Source organism: Ostrea edulis, chromosome 4 (genome assembly GCF_947568905.1).
Source record: "Ostrea edulis chromosome 4, xbOstEdul1.1, whole genome shotgun sequence".
Taxonomy (NCBI): Eukaryota; Metazoa; Mollusca; class Bivalvia; order Ostreida; family Ostreidae; genus Ostrea; species Ostrea edulis.
Genome location: NC_079167.1, coordinates 4511707 through 4539417, shown reverse-complemented (window position 1 = coordinate 4539417; position 27711 = coordinate 4511707). Strand labels below are relative to the sequence as shown.

The window sequence follows — 27711 nt, the reverse complement described above, 5'->3', positions numbered from 1 at the left end:
TAGTGTAGTTTCACTTTCATTTTCTCTATACGATTAGAGCTAGCAGAGGTAATTTTACTTTTTGGATTGCAAGAGGTTCACATTGCATTGACACACTGAAAAGTCCCACGAGGATCACAGCGCTACTTTGAGTTTGAGGCCTTTTAAAGAATTTTGTATTCTGAACTCTCAATCATGAGCATGGAAAAAAATGTACACAAACTTATCAAATTTCAAACTTAATTATCTTATGTCATAAGTTATGATAAATATTTTCAATTAAAAAGCCCACAATTTGAGTTATCCAGCGCTTAGTCCGAAAAATCTAAGAGGGGGTACAATAAAATAACTTATGTGTAATCTATACTTAAAATGTCAATAAGATATTGGCAGGCGACGATTTGGGGTGTACTATAGTACATCCTAAATTGTCGCACCTAATGATGGTGCAATCTTGTCCCGAATCGTTGTCGGTGCAAAAATTTGGGATGCCGGGCGATGATTTGGGGTGAAATGTCATCCCAAATCATCGCCGGCGACGACATCCCAAATCGTTGCCAGCGGGGACTTGGGATGGGGCGGCGATTTAGGGTGTAACAGGCCCCCTTCCCAATGCTAAAAAGCAGATATTTTTCCCAATTTTGGCATTGAAATTCCCAAACAATGAAAACAAATCAAAGCAGGGTAGACAAATCGTTCATAAATCTTCAGACTTCTTCACAGGCCCACAGATTACAATTTTTGCTTCAAATTAGTAAATTAGTAAACCTAATTTTTTGGCCTCTGCTCATTTTAATGAGGTAAACTTTGACCAAATTGAAATTCAGAAGGAGTTCAATTATACCTTAATATGGGATATCGGAACTAAAAAATTCTGGAACTCTTTAGAAAAAGAAGTTACGAAAATTATGCGTCACTTGGGCAACTCTTGTATACAAATTTGTGATGGCCAAAGACGACTAATTCCTGATAGAAAAATATCTGCCTGGTTTGAAATTTTTTTTTCAGAATGTTGCAAGTGAATGCTGTAGTAAATGTAGCAACATGTAAACCCCCCCCCCCCCCCAACTCTGCCCCCTCCCCTCCCCATTTTTTTTTTTACATGTGACATACTTATCGCGTTATTATCACATACAACCTTTGTTTTTATTACATGCAAAAATCGAATTATCACCTGGTCACTTGTTATAATGGCGGTGAATGGTAGTGGAAATGCAAGGCTGAACCTATGAATTGAACTCATACATGTACTGAAGTTTAACACGTACACCCCTCCCTTATGATTTTGGACAAAACTGCTTTTCTTGCTAGGCCTAACCAAGATTTTTCATACAAATATAACGCCACCTATTTTCTCAGTTTGCTCCTCACCCTTCAACTTTCAAAAACGATGCTAAGTGCCTGAACTCGCTATATCTGATAGTAAGTGATAATATCGTGTGCTTGTTTAATGAAAAGTTGTCCAAAGTAACGTAGAAAATGTGATCTCATTGGACATACTAAATATTAAAACTGATGGAATAGGAGACAAAATAGTGGTTCCGATATTCCATATTCATTTTGGATTGGTTTTTTCCCTACTTCTTTGTTTGAAAATTTTTCCCAATTTCAAGGAAATATCGCTATTTTTCCCAATTGGAAAGGCCCATGCAGCCCTTGAAATCAAGACCTTAAAAAAAGCTGCTAGGTCTATTGGTAACAGATATCCACCAACATTTATCATTGGTCTTAGAGTGTGGAAAGGATAAATTGGTGAGTACTATTTAAGTTTGTAAATGTGTCACAAAAGTGGCTCCTGTGAGATTCTGCTGCAGCTCTTCACTGGGTCTATTTGTTTCCCATCTCCAGAATTGGTCCAGGATATCGCCAGTATATCTCCAGCCTCTACTTACTATTTGAGAAGTAGACAAAAGAGATTTACTGGATCGATCAATTTAGGATCTTTCATGTACCTCTCCACCCGACCAAACGAATACACCCTAGATCTAATTAGTTTACAGGATCTTTTGAATTGATCAGACATGTAGGGCTTATATTTCTGCATATCATGTACATATTATATTGTACATATTAGTTATTCTCATAAAATGTTAATATTTTCAATTCATCCTCTGCTGAAGATTATAATTGCACAAGGTGATTGATCTAGTTTTTACAGTTTTAAGTCCAAAGCTTCATCTAGTAGTGGCAGTCAACCAAATTCACATACACCCCACCCCACCCCACCCACCCCTCAAAAATTTTGAAAATTTGATTTTAAGTGTAAATGAGGCGAGTCTTGACAGGCCAAGTATCTTGTGATATCCACAGTAGATCCACCACTGCAAAGGTGGATCCAGAAAATTGTCTAAAGGGGTGTGTATGTTGCACATTTAGATAATACTTTATCTACCCCAAGTTGGGCATTGTAGTCTTCCATTATGGCACAAAGTAAGCTTTTTAGTCAAGGTTTTCCACCAAATGTGTCCACCCACATAGCACCCTCAGTAAGATCATCCACATGCAGCTCTGTACCTTGTACTGTACGTCACTGAGAAATTCTAAAGATGTCGAACGTTATTGATGAGAGGAAGGACTTGGATCTTTCTTCTCCTGAAATAGAATTAGAGACATTTATTTCTTAATTGGTCGTGAAAGCACACAGGTGTTTTATAAGCTTAAAACTATATCGGGGTTTGTACCCAGAAAAGTGGATAATCATTAACTGATTAATGATTAACTAAATGGAGGGCAAAGAAAATTTTAAGTTGTAATGGATGGAGAAGTTTTGGTCCAGTGTTTTTAAGATTCACACAAAAAATCCCAATATATCTCCAATTTACAATAGTTTTATGAAAAAATCAAGTCTGTGTATCCGATTAATACAGTTCATTCATATCTATCTATATAAGAGGCACTGCTTGTATGTTTATCAATTTTTACATTTTCAATAAAAAGAAATATTAGGGGTCTCATTATTGGCTGGTGATGAATTTTTTAAATCAAAATTATTTGAATGACTTACAAACATTGTTGGATTGATGTAATTATGTTTGATTTTAGACTCGGAGAGCATCAGGACAAAAGTGTGCTGGCTATGGTATGAAATGGAAATTGATATCCATGTCTTGCTAAATAAATCTGATAATGAAAAGCTTCAGGGTAAGTGTAGAATATGAATTGACAGACTTGTGTTAATATATTTACTATCACATGTTCGGATGGGAATATATATATGTAGAAGATGCAAGGTCTCTCTCTAAAACTAAATAAATTATTCATATCAAATTTATTCTATTCTACTTCTGGCAAGTGCATGCAGTCTTGTAGAAACGTGAAGTTTTATGGTTGTAAGCCATACATGTGATAACCAATTTATCTGATTATTATACCCCCCCCCCCTTGCAAAAAAAATTTGGCCTTGACCATTAGAGAAAATATGAGTGGTATTTTTTCTTTATTGTATTTCATGTCAATAAAGTAAATTGGGTGTGTGTGTGTGTGTGTGTGTGCAATATTTATGTTATACATGTATATCAATTCTACATGACAGTATGTAATTATGTACATCAGAGTACATGTACTGTGATACTATGTTAGAGTTTATTGATACTGGTGAAAGTAGTTGTGGCAGAAGTGATAACTTGATTGTGTAAATGCACTGGAGAGAGTGCACATAAGATATAGTCATGCAGGTGTTGTTTGATCAATTCACAAAACATGATTCATAATTCTGGTGTATGAGGCATTTATGTCCAGGTAGGGATCAAGGCATGGATTACAGTGGCATGGTTTTCAATGCATGTGTGTTTACATACTTTCTTGTGGGAAGTTGGCCCAACAATTGCTTCATTGCATGATGTCAGGAAATTTGAAAGTCATATCAAAAGTTGAACTAGTAAATTATTAGAGGGCTGCCAGTAGTGAATAAAAGTAAAGTCTTAATTTTAGGATTATTTTACACAAGCAAGCGTTGTTTCTCAGAGAAAGTGTGAAATCCACCTGTCAATATGCTGTCATACCTTTATAAACTTGTTGTTTTGTGTATCAAGTGGTCCGAATTTATTTCCACTTGATACGACGTGTTAATCGCCTTTACTTTGTTTATTTTCCAACAGAACCACTTGACCGATCACCTGCTTGGGATCTGCCAAAATAAACTACCCATGGTACATGATACCCACTTGTAAATATATATGGAAGTCAAAGGCTGGTTCTGTTTTTGTGTAAGAGGGGGATGAATTGAATTACCTAGATTAGATTTAGAATCTGGGGTGTATAGTGATTGCTTATCTTGCATCAAGATAGTCAGGCATCATAGAGCTTCAATAAAAAAAAGGACCGGCCTAAGAATACAATAGACTGATTTTTGTATAGATTTTAATTAACAACAAAATAAGGGGGAAGATGCAAAATAAAGTTAGATATTTTATTATTGATAATGTGCTGCTTCTTTCCAGCTTGCAGTGAAATTAACAAAAAAGTTCATGAATTTAAAATATAAAATGGTAAGAAGAGAGATATATTTTGCATGTATTCAAGGAAAAAAGTACTATCGGTAAATCTATAACCATTTGTGTGACATGTATTACTTATTCATCAGATTTAAGCTATTGTCTGAGAAGATTGTCTGTTTAATATAAACCTGGGTCACGATCAAATGAGCAGGGACAATCCCGCTTAGAATGGCTTACACGGCTATTCACCGAGTACCTGATACAAAGTCCTTCTAAGGACACACTATAGGAATTATTTGTATGAAATATTTGACTTAGCTTTAATGAAAGAAGATAAACTAAATTTCAGTTAATGTTGGACCTAGAAAACTGACAGACTGGTCATTCTTTCTTGACCAAATGGGGATTTTAAAAAGCTTCAAAGGTGCCAGAGTGATGTAACTTTTAAAGTGCAAAACTGGAATTTATTTTCTAACTTTTTGATAACAGGTGGACTATTTGGATTAAGACATTTGCTAATATTCTGTAAGTACACATACAATGCACATTTCTTTAGAAACTGTAGTGCTGAGCAGATAAGAATATCATGCACTCACTACTGATGACAACTTTTTGTTTGTGGGAATACAAATGTTTGCTTTACTTTGCACCTATAAGAAGGATATTAGCCACTGTGTACATTTGTATAATTGAGTTGTATGTATAGAAATAAACTATTTGATTTTGCTTTATTCTATTACTCAATGCAAATTTGAAATGGTAATTTGGAAGATGTATTTAAACCAATAATCCCTCTCTGGAATTAACACTATAAGGAAGTGTCCATTAAGAAATCACTGTTTAATACACACAACAAACACCAGAAATACCTAAAATATTTTTGGAATCTCACAGTAATTGAATAACCAAATATAAAAACTAATGGGCTGTGACAATCTTAAAAAAAACTTAATGGAATGAATCAAGTCAGGTTTGAAGAAAAGAAACGTTTTATGTGTTATGAAAAATAGTAAAAGATAAGAAAAAGGAAAAAGATGTTTATAACTTTTTACAGAAAAAAACCTCTTTGTTGTTAAATTGGGAGGGAAATAATGTGAAAACTAATAAACAAGTTTAAGGGTGATGCTAACATGAAAGTAGTGAGTAGGTATGACACTGTTGTTAATTTACGAGGAAGAAAAAGATGTTATCAGACATAAGAGGTAGGTGTGAAGCATTCATAAACTGCTGTTTACAGGTGGTCATTGTTAGGCAGGGTGACAGGCAATGTAAGTAGACAACACTGCCACTGGATCTAGCGCTCAGTCAAAGGTAGGTTAACATATTCACCAAGTTTTGAATTCAATGGAAAGACAGTTTTTACTGAACAATGGAGAATATTGTGATCAAGGAAGAAACTTTGGAGAAAATTGCAGCCATAACATCAAGTTTATTAATGACTCTTTACAAAGTTTTTTATGCCTTATCAGACATTTTAAGGTATATCATACTATATCATAAAAAGTGATTAATTTCATGAAATGAGTCTTGCTGCTGAAGTCTGCATGGTAGTCAATTATTTGGTGATTATACTAAATTTTTGCATTGAATGAAAGGCTCTGCACTCCCACATCTTTGTTAACTGTGGATATGACTTTGCTGGATTATGTAAGGATTATTACATCTATCTATGGGATACATCCTCTGCTGGATTATGTAAGGCTTATTACATCTATCTATGGGATGGATCCTCTGCTGATAGGATCTGAGATCCTTGAGAAATGCCACAGCATTGATAGACATGATTTGGTTTGTTATATTGGAATAATCTGTAAAATCTTCTGTATAAGGTGGAACATGCTTATGTCAATAAATCTCGGGCTGACAATCAGAATTTGTTGTCTGAATTCCTCAATTTCCTGGGATATTAAAATATTTATTTGTAGAAGCCTGTGAAAATGTTAATACTGAACAAACTGTCAGAACTGAATTTTTATGATTTATATATCTGAAATACAGATCATACATCCTTAATTTAGTCTGTATGTTTTTATAGCTTTGAAATTTGAAGAATGACAGGAGAAAGTTAAAACAAAAATCAAAAAAACTTATTTGATAAATTTGCTTATATTTATTTCATTGGAATATCAAGCTTTAGAATTGTATGATAGAATTAAGAAGCAAGTAAATCAATTATTATTGAAGTGATGATGTGTAAACATTGCAGTATTATGAATTTAACAATTTAAGTCCACTCAGCCCAAGTGGGGCCTATATGTCACTGTAACATATGACTTAGTTCATAGGTGTTCAGATAGAGCACATCAAAAACTATCTAAGGCTTGTACAAGTACTGCTGTCTTACTGAATAGAACAGAGTCAAGAATTTGGCAGGTTGCCTTTAATTATTTCTATTAAAGTGTTAAAGTAGGAAAGAATGTTTCTCTGAGGTTTTCAGAGGATTTACAAATAAGTAAGAAAAGTCTTTTTGTCTTCTGTTAACCCATCATTACATAACACATTGATTGATTGATTGATTGATGTTTTCCGCCACACTCAACAATTTTTCAGTTATCTGGTGGCACCCAGTTTTTATTGGTGGAAGAGAGAACCCAGATACATTGTACCTGGGAAGAGACTACCGACCTTCCGAAAGTAAACTGGGAAACTTTCTCACTTACCGGCGCAAGCAGGATTCAAACCCGCACCGACAGAGGTGAGAGGCCGTGTGATTTTGAGTGCAATGCTCTAACCACTCGGCCACGGAGGCCCCAGATATAGAAACTTTCTTGAGGGGCTTCATTTTGGTATTGACTGGTTTCAGTTCGGAGGAGGGGGGATCCCGCATCTGAAATGAGCCATCACAGACCTTTCCAGTTTATTCAAATTCATTGTTGTGTATAGCTAATATTCCAAAAAAATTTAAGTAATGATGTTTCTAAAATGATATAAACACATCATTGTATGTACATGTAGAATAGGTGAACATATTTTCAAATAATGGCTAGGATGAATTGCAAAGAGATTCAATTGTATTTTGAACTGGTACTGCTGAGAAATACTTTAAAATTTTGGTTTGAGGCCTAAATTTGATGGATCCAAACTTGTAATTATTGTAATGTATACACATGATTTGGTGTCAGATCATGCTTTTTGTGGGATGCATCTTTATGTCTTTGTCCCAATGGTGAAGTCTATGATCAACAGTCCGACATTTTTTTCTCAGTTGATGTATAAACAGAGGTTTTATGAGGCAAATCTGTCAGACTTTCTACCACAAGTGACAAGACTGTGTTGTTGAACAGATCGCTCACTGCTTCCCATGTCTCGCCCCATTGACACCAATCTCTACAATGATAGACCCAATCTATAGGACCTGCATCAAGAACTGAAGAATTCAATATTCAATGTGAGATTGAAATTCATTTTCTTATCAAGATCAAAGACTACCCAATTCCGCAGATGTTATTGTGAGTGGTTAATAGAAAGTGGATCGTGATGTGTTTTTCTCCAGTTTTGTCATTTATGTAACCAGGGTTAAGTGGATTGCTACTGTGTCGGGGGGACGAGTCTTTTGTCCTGAATAATGATGTTTAAACCTGGGAATTATTATTTAATAGAGGTGTGTCAAATTTACTGATCTGAATAAGAGATGTTTTGTGGTTTTTAGTTTAATTATTTTAGTTGTTAACCCGTAGAGTTGATGAAGTTTTATTAGAAAAGCGGAGAATTTATGCCTATTAATAAAATGTCACACTACTTCTTACTTGGTGCAGACTTCATGTTGACATCTGATGAAAAGGTGGCAAAAAGAACTGGAGATGTCATGTAATGTCATTAAAGCATGAAAATTAGAACATGTTAATTATTATTTAGCAGTTTATTTACCAAACCTCCCATGAGTGACCTACAAGCTCTTGTTTATTTTCAATTAGTTTGATGCTTTTTATGATCTTTTCAGTGTGTTCTTGTTGTCTTCATTAAACTTATGTTCAATGTCAATTTCATATGACATTAATGTATATATTTTCTCTTTTCTTTTGATATAAAAAAGGAAAACTCAGAGCTCTGTGTACAATTGCCAATAATTTGGCTTCATATAAAGATCCCGATTTAAAAGTCTAGCAGTTCTCATATGATAGATTGTTGTCAGTTCGTAAGCAGTAGTAATTGTATGCTAATCCTGGACTAAAGTCTAAACACCAGACCATAAACCTGGGCTCTTGTGTGGGTAATTAGCTGATTATGCTGTGGTTTACCTTACAGATCAGGGACTTAAGTTACGTGTGAGGTATGAATTAACTAAAGACTTCTGTTTTTTGCTGTTGACTTACAATAGTGCAATCCATAAAGTGTCTGATGGAATTAGAGACTTTGGGAATTCCTTGAATAATTTTTGCTTTGTTAAGGAAATAGCAGTTTAGGGGTAATATTAGTGCAACAATGATACCTAGAGGTGGAAATTTGAATAGATCTTAAAAATAAAGTGTGCAGGTAAGATATTGGTGAAAAGTCGTTCCAATTTTTAGAATTGTTGAATATGAAAGATATTTAAAAAGCGCACAACAAAGTTTGCAACCACATTTTGATCACTGGCTGCCTCAGAAATGAGTATCTCAACATTACAAACTTTACCAAAAACTCTAGTCATTTTAGTGTGGAACCATTAAAAATTCATTATAAAAATATAGACTAAATATTTGACTGTTCAACATGTAAATTGTTTCATTTTTTTTTTCATATTAAAGATGTATGCTAGAAACAAAAAATTGAACTCCAAGGAAAATCATTTTGAGAATATGTAGAAGTGTTTTGAACAAAACTTGCTAAGACTGTCAATTTTCTGCCACAGGTCTACATTTGTTCAGAAGTTTGATTAAAGATAGTATAACTCCTTCTCAGTTTCATAGATATAAACTCATGAAGTTTTGAAATAGATGTGTTGATGTTAATTCACTGGTCAAGATAGGTAAGATTGCCAATTTTAACTCTGGTTTGGTTTTCGGCTGGCAAGAGATCACATTCTTTTCTTGCTACAAGTACACTTAAAAGATTATTCGTGAATTTCAGAGGTAATTAAATTCTCACATGAAAGTATCAAAACATTAGAAAATAAAATGTCCCCATGCAGTCCTCAGCAAATGATGTATTTTATTTAGGAAATCATTTGTTCTTATCATGAAATCAAACTTCTATTTTCTAAACGAGAAGCATTTAAGTCAAGCTGTAATAAAAGTGTTATTTGTGATCCTGCATAGCTCATTGGTAAAATAACTTGTTTATGGTACTACAGAAACGTGTTAATTCATATTGACTTCTATTCCACAGGAGGTAATTACATTTATGTTGCTTTTCTCTTTTCTTGTCAACATGTTTTCATTAGACTTCCTAATATCCATGGATACTATAGCAAAGGTTTAGTATGTAAACCTGTCATCTATGAATTAAGCTTTCAAATTTACCTTAAGGAGGTGTGGGTCTATGCCTTTTTGATTTTTTAAAGTTCCTGGATAACAGAGGGCATGGATTCATGATAACTGCAACACTGTAACAAAGTTTATAAAGATTATTTAATCAAACTCATGATTACTTTTAGAAAATGCTATGCATATTTTAAGAAATGTTTTACATAATGCTATATACTTTCATGTTGATAAAACAAGGATAATTTTCTTATTTTAATAAGCTGTATTGATATGCTTTATTTCTTTACTGAAATATTCTCAATTATGGTCATATATAAAAAGCATTTCTGTTAATTTGAAGAATATGGAATGTAGCAGTCATTTATCAACTGGCCTCTTTAAATTAGAAAATAGTTTTATTCTACCCTTGGTAGTGAACTTTGTTTCCAGAGCTAGTGCTGGGTGTGTACATGTATAGGCCTGGCAAAACTTCCTCCTTATCTACAAAAGAGGCTACTTGTTTATCAGCATTGAAAAAATCACAAATGTTGATCCTCCTAGCAAGACAATTTTTTAAAAGCACAATGATGGTTGTTTTGTTAAGGAAAAGGACAATACAAAAATTTCTGTCATGAGATGGTCTGGGAGGTGACTGATTTAACAGGTTCTTTACAGGAAAAGGATGGTGCCGGATAATGACTGACTATTCCCTGATTGAGGACCTGACACACCTTGTGGGGCCACTCACTGAGGAGACAGTGGTACGATGTCTTCAGGCCAAGTTCTACTCACAAAGGTTTCAGGTTAGTTGTAACTTGGTCTGAATCTGAATTTTTTCCATTGTTATGTTCTTTTTAAATTTGTGATGAAATAGATAAATAATTGTAGTTACCTGTATGTTTTTGAAAAAAAGGCACAGTCAAATATTATAATTAGGAGTTTAGTAACAGGATAATTGTCTATAAATGTTAGAACAATGTTAGTTAATGTAGTGAACATGTAGTGATCATTAGAAATTTTGCAAATATGTATCTGCAGGGTTATTAAATGTATTGTATGTACATCTACTGAATATTAAGATTTAGGTAATCTAAAGCTCAATGTAGTGTGTTGTTTCCCAATAGATGTATAATTCACCAATCCAACTCACTAATATTGATTTTATGTAGTTTATTTGATGGAATTAGATATGTCTGACTATCAGTATAGGAATCTTTATAAAATTAAATCAGGCTCAGATTTCTTTGTCTAGAAATCATTTAGTGAATATTTTTGCAAACAAGAGAAATCTATAGGTTGTTTTACAATTGCCACAGAGAATTAAATGAGCCATGAGATCTATAGCTACAGATACACTCAATTAAAAAATCAACTTATCAGAGAGAACAATGCAAATTAAACTGCTCAGTGGCCATCGATTCAGGTAACCAGGTTCAGTGTGAAAAAGAACAAGTAGATGTAGAACTTTTCTATTTAAAGACTAAAGAATCGTTGCTCAAATTGACTGGTGATCTTTTTTCACTCCAAAGATTCCTGAAGTGTAATAGACATGCTAGATTAATTTTTTTCTTCTTCATCAGTGTAAGCTTGGCCCAGTGATAGTCTCCCTGAACAACAACCGCTACCGTCCTTCTGCACGCTGTTTGCTCGAGTCCACCAGACCAGATTCCTTTCTTGACCATCTGGTCCGTGAGGCAGTTACCCAACATGCAGACACTGGTCACTCTCAGGCCATTATCTGCAGGTATTTATTGACATACTATATAACAGTGTTTTCTATGGTTGTCCAAAATTTGTGGTATTTTGCAAGAAGTAAAAGTTAACAAAAATTAAAAGGGAAAATATTCTTGAAATTGTCCGTGAGAAGTGATCCGAAAACTGTCAAATATTTTGCAAGAAGTGCAGTAGTTCATACGGCAAGGTATCATGCAGGCATGATTTAACCTGTAACATACAGGCGTGATTTAACCTGTAACATGCAGGCATGATTTAACCTGTAACATGCAGGCGTGATTTAACCGGTAACATGCAGGCGTGATTTAACCGGTAACATGCAGGCGTGATTTAACCTGTAATTTGAATACTGCTAATTATTTAGAGGTGCTTTATGTCTATGTAGAAAGTAAAATGACAGTCCTTATGAATACTGTGCAAGGTGAAGATAACGAACAGTGATCAATCTCATAACTCCTATAAGCAATACAAAATAGATAGTTGGGCAAACACGGACCCCTGGACACACCAGAGGTGGGATCAGGTGCCTAGGAGGAGTAAGCATCCCCTGTTGACCGGTCACACCCGCCGTGAGCCCTATATCCTGATCAGGTAAACGGAGTTATCCGCAGTCAAAATCAGTGTGCCAAGAACGGCTTAACAATCGGTATGAAACACGTCAGACAGCATTTGAACCAATGCAAGGTTGTACTGACGAAGTAGATCGTTATAACGACCATAGAATTTGCGAAATGCTGACTTCAATCGAGACTGTTGAAATCCCTGTACCAATGTTACGATAAAACAGTCAATATGTTTATATTGAAATACATGTACGTTAAATGTGGCAGTATTTTGCATGTTTGAATGACTATTTGTCATGTAGTGTCTATCTCTGAGATTGCTAGAAGAGTGTGATGTTGTCAGATGTAGGTACATCAAGTGTAAATGTGAAGTTTTCACACCTATGACAACATTTTTATGCTTATATTGGGGGAGCATACAGTCACTGTCATGTCCGTCCATCTGTCTGTAAACTTTTCACATTTTCATCTTCTTCTCCAAAACCACTGAGCCAATTCCAATCAAACTTGGTACACATCATCCATGGATGAAGGGGATTCAAGTTTATTCATATTCCCCTTCAAATGGGAGATAATCACAAAAATGCAAAAAATAGAGTGGGGTCATTTAAAAATCTTCTCAAGAACCATGGGGCCAGAAAAGTTGACATTTACATGAAAGCTTCCTGACATAGTACATATTCCAGTTTGTTAAAATCATAGCCCCTGGGGGTAGGATAGGCCACAATAGGGGATCAAAATTTTACATGCAAATATATGTAGGGAAAATCTTTTTTAAAAATCTTCTCAAGAACCACTGGGCCAGAAAAGTTAAAATTTATATGAAAGCTTCCTGACATAGTGAAGATTCAAGTTTGTTCAAATCATGGACCCCAGGGGTAGAGTGGGACCACAATAGAAGATCAAAGTTTTACATTCAAGTATATAGGTAAAAATATTTAATAACCAAAAACCACTAGGCCAGAAAAGTTCAAATTTACCTGAAAGCTTTCTGACATAAAGTAGATCCAAGTTTGTGCAATTCATGGCCCCTGGGGGTACATGTAGGTAGGGTAGGGCTACAATAGGGGATCAACATGTGATATGCTGATATATAGGTAAAATCTTTAAAAATTGTCTCTTGAACTAGGGCTTTCATATTTTGTATATACATTTTTTACGGAAATACCTTTCATGTGATCCAATGGTGTGTGATCTTTTGACCTTGACCTGGAAGCTTGATCTACTTTTAATAAAAATCTAACATATACTGTAACAATATGTCCTGAACTTTTTAAGGTAGGTCTTTTGTATTTTTTATATATATTTCCTATGGTAAGACCTTTCATTTGATATTATGACCTTTGACCCTATGACCTTGAACTTGCAGTTGACCTACTTTTAAGAAAACATAATCTATTAAATATATTTGGTATTATTTTAGTTGAGGCTTTCATATTTTGTATATAGATTCTTTATGGCAAGACCTTGTACACAATGGTGTTTGATCTTTTGACCTTGGAGCTTGACATATTATTTTTATAAAAAATTCCCTGACCTATTCAACATATCCGTAACCCTTTAAGGTAAAGCTTTTATATTTTTATGCCCGCGAGATCGAAGATCGGGGGGCATATTGTTTTTCTCCTGTCTGTCATTCCGTCATTCTGTCTGAAACTTTAACCTTGCTAATAACTTTTGAACAGTAAGTGCTAGAGCTTTGATATTTCACATGAGTATTCCTTGTGACAAGACCTTTCCATGAGTACCAAAATATTTGACCCTGTGACCTTGACCTTGGAGTTTGACCTACTTTTTGAAAACTTAACCTTGCTAACAACTTTTGAACAGGAAGTCCTAGATCTTTTATATTTCACATGAGTATTCCTTGTGACAAGACCTTTCCGTGGGTACTAAACATTTTGACCTTGGCATTTGACCTACTTTTAAAAAATTTGACATTGTTCATAACTTCTAAATGGTAAATATTAGAGCTTTCATCTTGCATATGAGCATTTCTTGTGACAAGATCTTCTTGTGACAAGATCTTTCTACTGGTACTAAGATATTTGTCCTTGTGACCTTGGCCATCTTTGGAATTGGCCATTATCGGGGGCATTTGTGTTTCACAAATACATCTTGTTTATATAGATTCTTTGTGGCAAGACCTTGATATATTTCATTGTTTTATCTTATGACCTTGACCTGGAAGTTTTACCTACTTTTAAAAATCTTCTCTATTCAATATCTCCTGAACTATTTAAGATAGACCTTACATATTCTGTATATAGATTTCTTATGGCAAGGTCTTCATATCAATTTATGATCTATGACCTTGTGACCTTGGTCTTATCCAGAACAGCAAGTTAATTTTAGTCATATTGGTGTTGAGGCATCCCTGTGTTATGTGAATTCATTTTCAGTTATGTTGTGATCCTTTGGGGCTAGGTTGGGGCAGCAATATTGGGTCAAAATTTTTCATGGTAATAAATATTGATAAAAAAAAATCTTTTAAAAATCACAACAGCTGGACAATGGCAGGGCCAAGGTGACTCAGGTGAGCACTGTGGACCATATGGACCTCTTGTTTGGTTGATAAGCCACCAGGATTGTTTTTAGCGACAACACATGGTTGACAGAAGCAATCTGGGCATTCTGTTAATAATGCTTGAGGAGGAATGGAAGCTAGTGTTGCTACTACGATAACTTTTTATTATACCCCCCCCCCCCCCGAACGAAGTTCATGGGGGGTATATAGGAATCACTCTGTCTGTCCGTCTGTCTGTCTGTGCAGATTCGTGTCCGGGCCATAACTTCTTTGTTCTTTGACATAGGCATACCATATTTGACACATGAGTGTATCACCATGAGACGATGTGTCATGTACCTTCATGACCTCTATATGACCTTGAACTTTGACCTCAAGGTCAAAATTGATTATAGGGTTATAAGACATGGGTGTATCACCATGAGACTATGTGTCATGTACATTTATGACCTCTTTATGACCTTGACCTTTGATCTCAAGGTCAAAATTATAGGTTTATACCATGGATTTGTGTTCGGACTGTATCTTCCATAATCTTCTACAAAGGCATACCATATTTTTACACACTCAGGAAAGAGGTAATTTATACCTATTAACAACACTCTTTGGGAGATTGGGGTAAGCGGGGGGTATTCTTAGTGAGCATTGCTCACAGTACCTCTTGTTTTTCTAGATCTCAAGTCCAACCATCACAAGCAAATAAAGCTTGAATCACCACTAATTTCTCCTTTGGGCTGTGACTTATGTTTAAATATTTAGTTTAGGTAATAATCGAGTCATAAGTATAAAAATAAAATACTGCAAAATTATCTGTGGAGTAGATGAAGGGGTTGGATCAGCTGACAGTAAATTGCAATGAGATCTTTGATGTCCAGTTGACGCACTCGACTGAATTGGTCAATCAGGGACTGAGCTATTGTCTCGATTTTGATTGACAGGCAGTATGGTTGTTTTTTTTTTTTTAGTACAGGTAAATTTCAAGGGAGATGGTTTAAAATTGGATCTTAAAGGATACCCTCATCAAAATTTATATGCAGTACCTTGACCTTTATTTTCTAACCTTGACCTCACATTTCTGGATTTTGCATTCACATCATTCCTGACTAACGAACTGAGGTTGATTCTGTCAAAAAAATTCAAACACAGATACACCTTGGGAAAAGCATGCAATTATGCACATATTTCTATTTTGCCTTTGTCTTCTTTGACGTCGTAGAAGTTTTTCTGAATTTCAGGTTTAGCTAAAAAAACTTATCAACCATTGTTGGAGATTCATGTCATATGAATATATTTTTAATTTTCATTTTGTATTCTCAAGGCCTATGATAAGTACAGAAGATATGTTTTTCTGTGTCAATGTATGGATGATAAATCCTCTGTAAATGTTGCTTGCTTTTGTTGAATTCTTGATGATTTCTCCCATGGATGTTTGTCAGTTTTTTAATATCTGCAGAATAATTGATGTTTTACCTAGCGTCTGTCAGCTGTTTTGCTCCATTAACATCAATAAAGAGCCATATATTATACATAAGCACATTACAAGACAAATCATTTAACAAACCATTACTAGGTGTTCCCGTTTATGAGTTCTTTAAAGGCATCACTTGGAAGAAGTCAGCATTTAAAAGGTTTTAAGAATCTTAATCTGATAAAAACTGAAAAGGGACTTGGAGGCCCATTTTTGATGTAAACTTTAATAACTTGAATTACAAGATATTAAAAAATTGAAGAAATATTTGTTGGATATAAATGATGCCCCAAGGAATGCAATATTTAAAGCTAATGGGTATGCATTATGAGGGTTTTCAAACAGAAAAAGTTTGCAAACTATTTCAGTAACCATTGTATGCCTAATGTGTTATTCTAAATATTTCCAATACATTTATTGTACATGATTATATTCTGCAGATGATCATTACTCTATTATTAAGAGAAAGAGATACTTTAATAAATAAGTCAACATATGAAAATGTTCATCTTGTTGAGACACAATTTCAATGATTTACAGAGAATTAATTTTTTTATTCCTCTCTCACTTAAGAATGATGATATCAGTTTATGCTGGTAACACTTTGGTTTACAGAGATTATTTTGAACACAATGTTGTGAGCTTTATCAATGAAAGTTAATACAAATGATCTCTATGACTTAAAAAAAGCCATGTTCCAATAAATTTTTCCATGAATTCATTTCCTACTTACAAATAATTTGATTATTTCAGTGGGGAGAGTGGGAGTGGTAAGACATTTTCTGCCATGCACATGTTGCGTCAGCTGTTTGACCTGGCTGGTGGGGGCTCAGAGACTGATGCCTTCAAGCACCTGTCTGCCACACTGACAGTTCTCAGATCTTTGTGTTCAGCTGCAGCAGTCACAAACTCGGAGTCAAGCCGAGTGGTAAGATGTCCTAATTTCTATTTCCACTCATCAAACCTAACATAGTCTCGTGATTCCTTTGGTCTGGAAACTGTTGATTTGTTTTCTTATTTTCCTGCTCACATTCTTTCAGGGATTTTTCATTGAGAACTTTATCACTGATTCAGCCATTTACAGAACAAAAATTCACTCCTACCTGTTGGACAGGGTAAGTCAGAGTCTGTGTATCTGATACTGGTGTGTGGATTGACATGTATTTATTTATATCATGAAAATTATCAGAAGAGAGAAGAGATTTCATCTTTTAATTGTTGTTTTGACATAAACTATAACTGACCATCTGCCTTTTAAGGACAGAGTGTGTTCAGTTCAACAAAATGAGAGAAACTACCACATTTTCTATCAGATGCTAGCTGGCCTAGGACCTGAAGAAAAAGGTATTTGTACATGTATTTGAAATTTTTCAAATTTTGGAACTTGTTTTTATACGTAGTATGGTATAGCATTGTCTGTCTGTCTGTCTGTCTGGACCTTGTGGGCAGGATACAGACTGAACTGTATACTCCAGGATTTTACAACTTGGTGCATTTAATCACCATAATAAGAGGAAGATGCCTATTGTTTTTCAAGGTCAACGTCATAGTATCACTTAGTAGGAAAACCTTATAGGCAGAATACAAACTGAACTGTAAGCTCCAGGATATTGCAGCTTGGTACATTTGATCACCATGATGAGATGAAGATGCCTATTGATTTTCAAGGTCAAGGTTGCAGTATCACTTCGTAAGAAAATGTAGGTAGTGAACAGACCGATTTGTTGTGGCTAGGACTGTCAAACTTGGTACACATACACCACGTACACACGCCAAGTGGAGGATGCTCATTGTTTCTCAAGGTCAAGGTCATAGTTGCAGGATATAGACTGAACTATTGGGGCTAGGATCATCAAACTTTGTTCACATACACCTTATGCCAAGTGAAAATATTACATAGAGTACATGATCTGTCTGTTTTTATGATGCAAAGAAAATCTGTCACACCCTGATGATTGCTGTTACTACCCGAAGTCCAGTTCTACAAATTATGGTGTAAGAAAAACACCCTATATTAGCTTTTTACGGGCGTGTTATGTACCGTTGACGGTACTCTTGTTCATGAATTCTTCAACTGTAATTTTTATTAAAGCATACTATAATTTTGTGAATGTTCATCATAGCCAAGCTACACCTGACAGGGTACTCGATGCATAACCTTAGCTACCTCAGTTTAGGCAACACATATGTCTGGAACGAAATGGAGGAGAAATCTCGATTTGATGCATGGAAGGTCTGTACTGAAGAGAGGAAATTACAACCTGCTAAAATTTTCTGTTCATATCATTTACAAAGGAAATGTCCCCTATCTTTTCTTGATGCAGAGTTCTCTTGCTGTTCTGGGAATTCCCTTCTCGGATGTCATGAGGATTTTCTCTGCCATTTTGTTGTTGGGTAACATAGAATTTATAGAAGGGAGTGGATTGGAGCTAGATATCATTGGGAACAATGGTAAGTGCAAATATAAGATTTTAAAGTACTTTGAAGAACAAATTATTTCCTCATATCATTTAACTATCATGCCTTTTTATTCAGAGCTACAGTGGAAATGTTATTGATATGATAAAATCATTATTTGCTGTAAACTTTATGCACTAGCCTACTTTGTAGAAATCAAGGCAGTAGCAGCATTACTAGGTGTGTCTGGTGTTGCTCTCTACAGAGGATTCACCACGCGCACCCGTAACACACGAGGTCAGCTGTGTAAATCACTGGCAGATGCTAACACAGTATGTATGCCTATGTGCTCTAAAACCTTGAAATGCATCATTTCATTAGATATACATGTACTTGAATTATCAATTTTGTTTTTTATTTTAAAAAAAAATCAAATTTTAAAAATAAGCAGCCAAATATCTTCTTTAAGAAAATCTTTAAAATACAGTACTGCAGAATATGTGTATTTACTAATTTTTTAGATAAAATACAATACTGCAGAATATGTGTGTTTACTAACTTTTTAGGCAAATGCAACAAGAAATGCTTTAGCAAAGTCCCTCTACAGTAGAACCGTTGCAGCAATATTGAAAAGGGCCAACAACTTACGAAGGCCAACCATCAACTCTTCACTGTCTGGAAGCACAGAGTCCAATCTCCATCATGGTAGGCTGGTGTAATCAGTATTGGACATATTATCATGAATGGGTACAATCGGATCACGCGCTCGTCCTTTTCCTTAACCGATAAGAAGACTCGGACGTGGATCAACGCAAAAATTGCATCAAATCGATGCATTTCTTCGCCGGAAGCGCGCCAGTGGATGAGGTTAGAAGGCCAGAACCGAATCCCTGTATAATGTATTGTTTAGATTTTCACCACAATTTCAGTTTTGGTATCATTAACGTTTTATTCACTCTAATACATAAACATATAAGTGGAAATTGATAGTGGTACAATACCTTAGATGTGTATGATATCTTAGATGCATTTGAAAGCTCACGTTTCATAGTGTAACGTACGACTGTGACGTCATAGTTACGTTTATGTATACGTAGCAACCAACTCTGATGGCGTCGATCCACATACGAGGTTCATTTGCGGTTACGGAAATAGCCGAGTAGTTACGATTGGAAAGGGTATTGTAAAATGCTTTATGAAGGATAAAGGATTAGTATTATTACGTGAATTTATTTGCAGTTGATCCAGGAGGAATGTCATTCTCAGAGCAGATGTTTTCAAGAAGTTCCTCCATTAGGTCAGGTTATGAGAAGGCTAAATATGATGGTTTTATAAGCATCATAGATATGTTCGGATTTGAAACGGCACAGGTAAATTTTAGGTATTTGAATTTACTTCCTCCATTATTAGAAAAAGTTATACAATGATTTTATGGATGTCAACACATGCTAAACATTGCATGGTCTGTTTTTCTCCCCAGAAAAATCAGCTTGAACAACTTTGTATGAATTTGTGTGCAGAAACTATTCAGCATTTCTACAATACACACATATTCAAGAGCACAATGCAAGCTCTGAGGGATGAAAATATTCAGACAGAAGTCGAAGTTCGTTACCTTGACAATGAACCAATTTTAGAGCTGTTAACGTCACAGGTATGGTCATTGCAATGCATGTATGTGAATGAGTGATAGCATGTGCTGTTGTTACACTGATTTAAGGTGCATCATGTTCAATGATGTCCAGTTCATTCCGTTATGCTTTGTTTAGGAGTGCTATTGTCTTTATATATTCCTGCTAAGCAGTGCTATTGTCTATGTTTCTGCTTAGCAGTGCTTTTGTCTATGTTCAATGATATTCTGGTCTGTTGTAGACTATGTACAGTGATATTCTGGTCTGTTGTAGACTATGTACAGTGACATTCTGGTCTGTTGTAGACTATGTACAGTGATATCCTGGTCTGTTGTAGACTATGTACAGTGATATTCTAGTGTGTTGTAGACTATGTACAGTGATATTATGGTCTGTTGTAGACTATGTACAGTGATATTATGGTCTGTTGTAGACTATGTACAGTGATATTATGGTCTGTTGTAGACTATGTACAGTGATATTCTGGTCTGTTGTAGATTATGTACAGTGATATTCTGGTCTGTTGTAGACTATGTACAGTGACATTCTGGTCTGTTGTAGACTATATTCTGGTCTGTTGTAGACTATGTTCAGTGATATTCTGGTCTGTTGTAGACTATGTTCAGTGATATTCTGGTCTGTTGTAGACTATGTTCAGTGATATTCTGGTCTGTTGTAGATTATGCTATGTTGTAGACTATGTACAGTGACATTCTGGTGTGTTGTAGACTATGTACAGTGATATTCTGGTCTGTTGTAGACTATGTTTAGTGATATTCTGGTCTGTTGTAGACTATGTTCAGTGATATTCTGGTCTGTTGTAGACTATGTTCAGTGATATTCTGGTCTGTTGTAGATTATGCTATGTTGTAGACTATGTACAGTGACATTCTGGTGTGTTGTAGACTATGTACAGTGATATTCTGGTCTGTTGTAGACTATGTTCAGTGATATTCTGGTCTGTTGTAGACTATGTTCAGTGATATTCTGGTCTGTTGTAGACTATATTCTGGTCTGTTGTAGACTATGTACAGTGATATTCTGGTCTGTTGTAGACTATGTACAGTGATATTCTGGTGTGTTGTAGACTATGTACAGTGATATTCTGGTCTGTTGTAGATTATGCTATGTTGTAGACTATGTACAGTGACATTCTGGTGTGTTGTAGACTATGTACAGTGACATTCTGGTCTGTTGTAGACTATGTACAGTGATATTCTGGTCTGTTGTAGACTATATTCTGGTGTGTTGTAGACTATGTTCAGTGATATTCTGGTCTGTTGTAGACTATGTACAGTGATATTCTGGTGTGTTGTAGACTATGTACAGTGATATTCTGGTGTGTTGTAGACTATGTACAGTGATATTCTGGTCTGTTGTAAACTATGTACAGTGATATTCTGGTGTGTTGTAGACTATGTTCAGTGATATTCTGGTGTGTTGTAGACTATGTACAGTGATATTCTGGTGTGTTGTAGACTATGTACAGTGATATTCTGGTCTGTTGTAGACTATGTACAGTGACATTCTGGTGTGTTGTAGACTATGTACAGTGATATTCTGGTCTGTTGTAGACTATGTACAGTGATATTCTGGTCTGTTGTAGACTATGTTCAGTGATATTCTGGTCTGTTGTAGACTATGTACAGTGATATTCTGGTCTGTTGTAGACTATATTCTGGTGTGTTGTAGACTATGTTCAGTGATATTCTGGTCTGTTGTAGACTATATTCTGGTGTGTTGTAGACTATGTTCAGTGATATTCTGGTCTGTTGTAGACTATGTACAGTGATATTCTGGTCTGTTGTAGACTATGTACAGTGATATTCTGGTGTGTTGTAGACTATGTACAGTGATATTCTGGTCTGTTGTAGACTATGTACAGTGATATTCTGGTATGTTGTAGACTATGTTCTGTGATATTCTGGTCTGTTGTAGACTATGTTCAGTGATATTCTGGTGTGTTGTAGACTATGTACAGTGATATTCTGGTCTGTTGTAGACTATGTACAGTGATATTCTGGTCTGTTGTAGACTATGTACAGTGATATTCTGGTCTGTTGTAGAGGAATGGAATACTTAGCATTCTGGACATTGAATGTGCTCAGCCTAGAAGTAGTACAGAAGTATTCACTGCAAAAGTGAAAGCTCACCACAGAGTTAATAATTAGTAAGTTTTCAACTTTTCTCTCCTTTGTCATACAAGATATGCTTTGAATAATCCAAAACCAGGGGCTTATGGATTTCAGGAAATGCTGAGAAAGAAAATGACAAGCATTTTCTTGATTTCAGTTTTTTTGAGCCTTTACCAAAGACGGACACCATCTTTGGGATCCGTCATTTTGCTGGGAGGGTGGTATATGACACCAATAACTTTCTGCAGAATAACCGAGACATTTTAGCAGACGATGTGGTGGCAGTGTTCTCTAAACAAAACTGTAACTTTGGATTTGTGTCTCATCTGTTTACTCAGGAAAACAAACAACATGCTGGTGGTAAGTAATGTTAGTAGTGAATTACCCATCTTCTGCTCAGAGTTGTTGTGTAAATCAAAGCAAGAAAATTTGATTGTTTCAGATTTAAGCTCAGGACCACAGGGATTAAAGCACAGAATCTTGCCAAATTCTTCTGATTTCAAGTAAGTCTTGGTATGTTCAAATTCTGTTACCTTCTTGCATTTTATAGATAATTTATTAATTAGCAGAAATGATGATGAAAGTATTCTGCTTTTATAGATTAAATGGAGCAAGAGGTACTCTTTCATCTGATTTTCAAACCAAACTGGACAATCTGTTGAAAACAATGATGCATGCCAAACCGCACTTTGTTCTCTGTTTGAAGGTAAGATAAAATGTTATTATACAAATGTCCACATTTAATCAAATCTTTGGTGCATGACTTGAATGGACGGTTTAGGAAAAGACAAACACAAAACAGTGTACGATATTGTAATGATGGGCAAATTGCATTTTTCAGACAAATGACCGGAGTGAGATGGACATGGTTGATGGAGATGTGATCATCAGACAGCTTAGGTCTTTGCAAGTTCTGGAAACAGTTAACCTAATGGCTGGAGGTGAGGTACCACAAAACAATACTACCCAAAACATTACTTTCATAGAACAATTTTAAAGAGTAATTTTATTGATTCAATGTAATACATGCACATTTGTGCAAAATTTTCTTTCATTTTACTCACAGGCATTCCTCACAGAATGAGATACAAGTCTTTCAACAACAGATATAAAATCTTCTTTGGTCAAAAGAAGCCTTATCAACTGGAAACTCAACAGGATCAATGCAAGGTAAGGTATTGTGTTTTAAAGGGAAATAACTCACTGTGAATTTTATTACACTGCTAAATACAAGCTATGAAAACACTGGTATTTATGTAATCATTTCATTTATTCATAATGTGATGAACTGTATTTCAATTCATTTAATTACAACTTTAGGCCATACTAAACAGTTTCCTAAAGGCTATGGATGAGAGCAGGCTTCCTTATGTCAGCACACAGTGGATGTTTGGGAAAAAACATGTTTTCTTCAGGTACAGTGAAACTTTGATGATTTGACTGTGTGAAACAAATTTTGTGGTGGATTAGACATGATGAAAAATTACACAGTGTAAAGAAAATGGTTGGGAGGTTGGGAATGAAAATTAGGGTAAAAATATACAGTGACACAGACTGCACAGGTTCAGGTCGGACAGTTTTAAATATATTACTATTTAACATTTCTTAATTCAAACCTGTCTAATAATATGTTAGTTTGCTTGATTTTGATCAATAAAGTTGGTGGTATTAACATTACAGCGAGGGCACACGTCAGCAGTTAGAGGCAATGAGAAGAGAGAGAATCAACAAGGCAGCTGCCATTATCCAAGCCTATTGGAAGGGCCAACAGTGTAGAAGAAACTGGTCACAACACAAAAAGCAGCTTGCCTCAGACAGAGACTCTATCAAATCTTCTCAGACCTGCTTTTCTTGGTAAAATGCCATAACTTAACATGAACATATGTAATTTATATTTTCATTGTGAAAGGCTTTTAATGAATAATTTTCAATTTGCCTTATTTTTTATCATTTATTTTTTGTTTTTCAAAGATGTTTGGAAAATAAGAAAATAACAGGTGTCATTTGATTGTTTTAAATATTAAAATTTATTTTCAGGAAATCCAACAAATCAAAGAAAGTTGGTATTATAAGAAAAGATGAAAATCTCCTACAGCAAGCATCCAAATACTATAACATAAGTTTGGTGGGTTTTAATTCGGACAAATGATGACAGATAAGGTGACTTTGGTACGTTCGGTATGTTCATGCAGTTTAAGATTTTGAATTGGTTTTTACAGGAGTCTGTCCCGTCAGTCCCTCCAAACAGATCTTACTGTGTAGCTAAAAATATTAGATTGGGATACCCTCATCATCGCATCATGAAGGATGACTTTCCTAGTAAGTTTATCAACAGTGTTAGAAATAGTTGGAGTAATCAGCTGTACACATTCATAAATTGTTAGAGAAGTTTGTTGTAAGTTTTCGTGCATTGGTTTCATTTCATCAGAAGAGGCTATGGATGGGACAGTTCTGTGTCGGGGTGAAGAAGTGGATGTAGTAGGGCCATCATCAAAGCGAGGTCACCTGATTGTCAAAAACAGAGATTTAGTGATGGATGTACCTTATCATTTACTTGACCTCAAGGTGAGGCTCTCGCAGTGTATGCCAGAGATTTTAAAAAAATATGACAATAAGCTCTGTTGAATGTTACAATTCTTCTTAAAAACTTCTTTTTGATAAATTTTAATTTCAATTTAATGTTAAAAAACCTGGTGATAAAAGCAAATTTAAAATTGATAATGCATATTCATGGTTTTACTTTACAGACAATACCTGAACTACCAGCAATGGACATATGACAATCAACACTGGTGGAAATAGTGCAATTTTACAAGGACTTTTGTTAATCGTATTTCAGCAATTATTACCTTATTTATGCATTTAACAGTTTGTAGAGTAAATGGTGTGCATGTGTGTCATGTCATTTGTTTTGAATGGAGAATGCACTCCCTGTTTTAAATTACACTGGGTTACATGGATATTAGAATCACCTGCTGAATATATCACATTCAATGAGTAAGTATTAAAATATGATAGTTTGTAGACTTTACTCTTTGAAGGAAGGTTGAATGAAAATAAAATTGGACTTTATAGTATCTAATATTAGGAGATTACTGTATACTCAAGTAATCTAAATATATGTATTCAAACGGGTTACCAAAATGATATCTATTCCGTGCCATTCACCATATGGATGCAGTGTACTACTTCTTGGTTCATCTTGACATCTAATATGTAATTGCATTCAAGAGCAGGTTCTTAAAATCGTAGAATATAATTACAGTGCTCCCTCAATATAATGCCCCCCTTATGTTATAATAACATCCCCGCTTATTGCCTGAAAATCCTAATGAACAGATTTCTCCCCATGTTAACACCCCAGCTATAATGCCAACCGTGCTTAATGCCATATGCCACTGATTTTCACAAACAAATGGTCAAATTTTATAGGGTTCACTCTTGATAATAATGCCAATTACCTAACACCCATCAGTTATCCCATCTTTACTTTGAGGGCAGTGTGGTGAAGTGTGGGGTGGTCAGGTTAATTTCAAATAATTGCTGAATAAAATCTAAATGTTTACACAGAATGTAGCCCAAATAAATTACAAAAGTGAATCTCTTTTGACTGCTCAGTGAATTGTCTGTAATGGTGAATTCGTTATCTTGCTATCCCCGCTTTATTGCCCAAATCGATCTTGAACGTAAGTTGGCAATATATCAAAGGAGCACTGTATATTAATTTTCTTGTATTTTCCTGTAAATTCAGGCCATGAAATCCTGTTCTTCTGTACATTTATTTTCAAACTGACACGTGTAAAATTTTGAACTGATAAGAGCACATTTATTTATCAATGGTATTATGTATTTATTTTTTTTTTTTTTTTTACGTCAGTCTTATAATTTATATGTAGTTTGTATATGCAGTATGACTAAAACTGGTTGTAGAATTCTTCCTGAAATTTTGTGAACATTTTTAACATTTTTCTGTATGCATGCTACTTTCACTGTAAACCGATATAAGTAAGAATAATCACTGTACTCAGGGATGTGTTCACTAGATAACATACTATGTCATTATAAGAAGTGCATTTATTACATACATGTTCTTGTCTCATAACACATATAACTTTTAAATGTTTTGTGAATAATGTGGACCATGCTAGTTAGTCCATTTTGTTAAATGTAGTAGAAATCGATACAGTGTATTGTAAACAAGTGGATGCATTTAAAAAAATTGAGATGGAATTGAACAGTCTTTTTTGAATAGTATTCAAACTTATTTGTTCGATCAATCCCAACCATTATAAAGATTTTGGCATGCACATGTACAATGTAGTTAATCATGAAAATTATTGGTGATCAAATTAATTCATCGATATCTGTTATTGTTTTTATATTGATTTGTTATATATAATTTTTTGTTTACCTCAGAATACTGTGATATCTGTTTATAACCATGTTTATAAACAAATACAAGTGTGAATGAACGCAATAATAGTGAGAGTTGATTACTTTTATTAGTCTCCTACTGGTGAATTTGCCAAAGGGGACTTTAGACTTGCGCTCTGTTTGCCCATCAGTCTGTCTGTAAGTCCGGCAAATCAGTTTTCCACACTTTTTTTTTCGTCATGCTTTCAGATATTCCTTTGATATATGGTAACAGTACCATGACAAGTTACAAATCAAGTTTGAAATATGTTCTGGTCCATTGATTTTTTGCTGAGTTATATTACCCTTTGACTTAAAAATACAAATAGTCATGCTTGCAGATATTCATTTGATATTTGGTACATTGCTTTACCATGACAAACTATAGATCAAGTTCGAATTTTGTTCCGGTCCATTGATTTTTTTGTTGAGTTATGGCCGTTGTAATATGTTTACCAGAACATGGAAACAAACTGTCTGTCTTTCTTATCTTGGTAATGCAACATCATCATTGAAGCCTTATTTCACATTCTTCAATTTGACATTTAGATATATCGACAATGTTTTATCTATTAACAATAATAATTTTCATTCATATGTTGATTCGATATATCCCTGTGAACTCAAAATAAGAGACACCATAGAGTTGTCCACTTCTGCTTCATACTTGGATATTTGATTGAAAATCGATATTAACGGCAAAATAACATTTCAACTTTATGACAAACAGGATGATTTCAGCTTCTCCATCGTCAACTTCCCATATTTATGTAGCAATATTCCATTGTTGCCTGCGTATGGTGTGAATATATCTCAACTGATTCAATACGTAAGAGCTTGTTCTGCATATGATGAGTTTTTAAATCGAGGTAGGTTACTGACAATCAAGTTGATAGTGCAGGGGTTTCAAGAGTCTCGTTTAAAGTCAGCATTTCGCAAATTCTATGGTCATTATATTTGTTTGATATTCGTAGGATTGGTTAACTATATATCGTTAACCGATTGGTGACTGTATTATATACCATAATACTATCCATCTCATTG

General features: G+C 34.9%; 1 protein-coding gene across 4 annotated transcripts; it reads left to right on the top strand.

Annotated features, from left to right (window-relative positions):
- Positions 1-18: 18 nt before the first annotated feature.
- LOC125671263 (unconventional myosin-VIIa-like) lies at positions 19-26736 on the top strand. 4 transcript variants are annotated; one of them, XM_048906831.2, is made up of 25 exons: positions 19-48; positions 3022-3120; positions 10475-10602; positions 11380-11543; positions 16845-17019; positions 17132-17206; positions 17351-17435; positions 18215-18324; positions 18416-18542; positions 18702-18820; positions 19055-19193; positions 19728-19858; positions 19969-20142; positions 22186-22289; positions 22412-22614; positions 22697-22757; positions 22855-22960; positions 23096-23195; positions 23321-23424; positions 23575-23669; positions 23935-24108; positions 24292-24379; positions 24474-24573; positions 24683-24819; positions 25002-26736. In XM_048906831.2, the coding sequence occupies exons 2-25, from the start codon at positions 3066-3068 to the stop codon at positions 25032-25034; spliced, it is 2787 nt and encodes a 928-aa protein (XP_048762788.2). In that variant the 5' UTR covers positions 19-48; positions 3022-3065; the 3' UTR covers positions 25035-26736. The 4 variants fall into 4 exon arrangements, with proteins under 4 accessions (XP_048762788.2, XP_048762786.2, XP_048762789.2 ...); XM_048906829.2 differs by lacking the exon at positions 19-48 and adding an exon at positions 55-192; XM_048906832.2 differs by lacking the exons at positions 19-48; positions 3022-3120 and adding an exon at positions 4374-4940.
- Positions 26737-27711: the final 975 nt, after the last annotated feature.

Excerpts from the sequence above, each read along its gene's own strand:
- LOC125671263 (XM_048906831.2), top strand. The coding sequence starts at position 3,066 with ATGGAAATTGATATCCATGTCTTGCTAAATAAATCTGATAATGAAAAG. Across the intron at positions 17,020-17,131 it reads ACTCGGAGTCAAGCCGAGTG|GGATTTTTCATTGAGAACTT; the intron begins GTAAGATGTCCT and ends ACATTCTTTCAG. Across the intron at positions 23,670-23,934 it reads AAAAAACATGTTTTCTTCAG|CGAGGGCACACGTCAGCAGT; the intron begins GTACAGTGAAAC and ends TTAACATTACAG.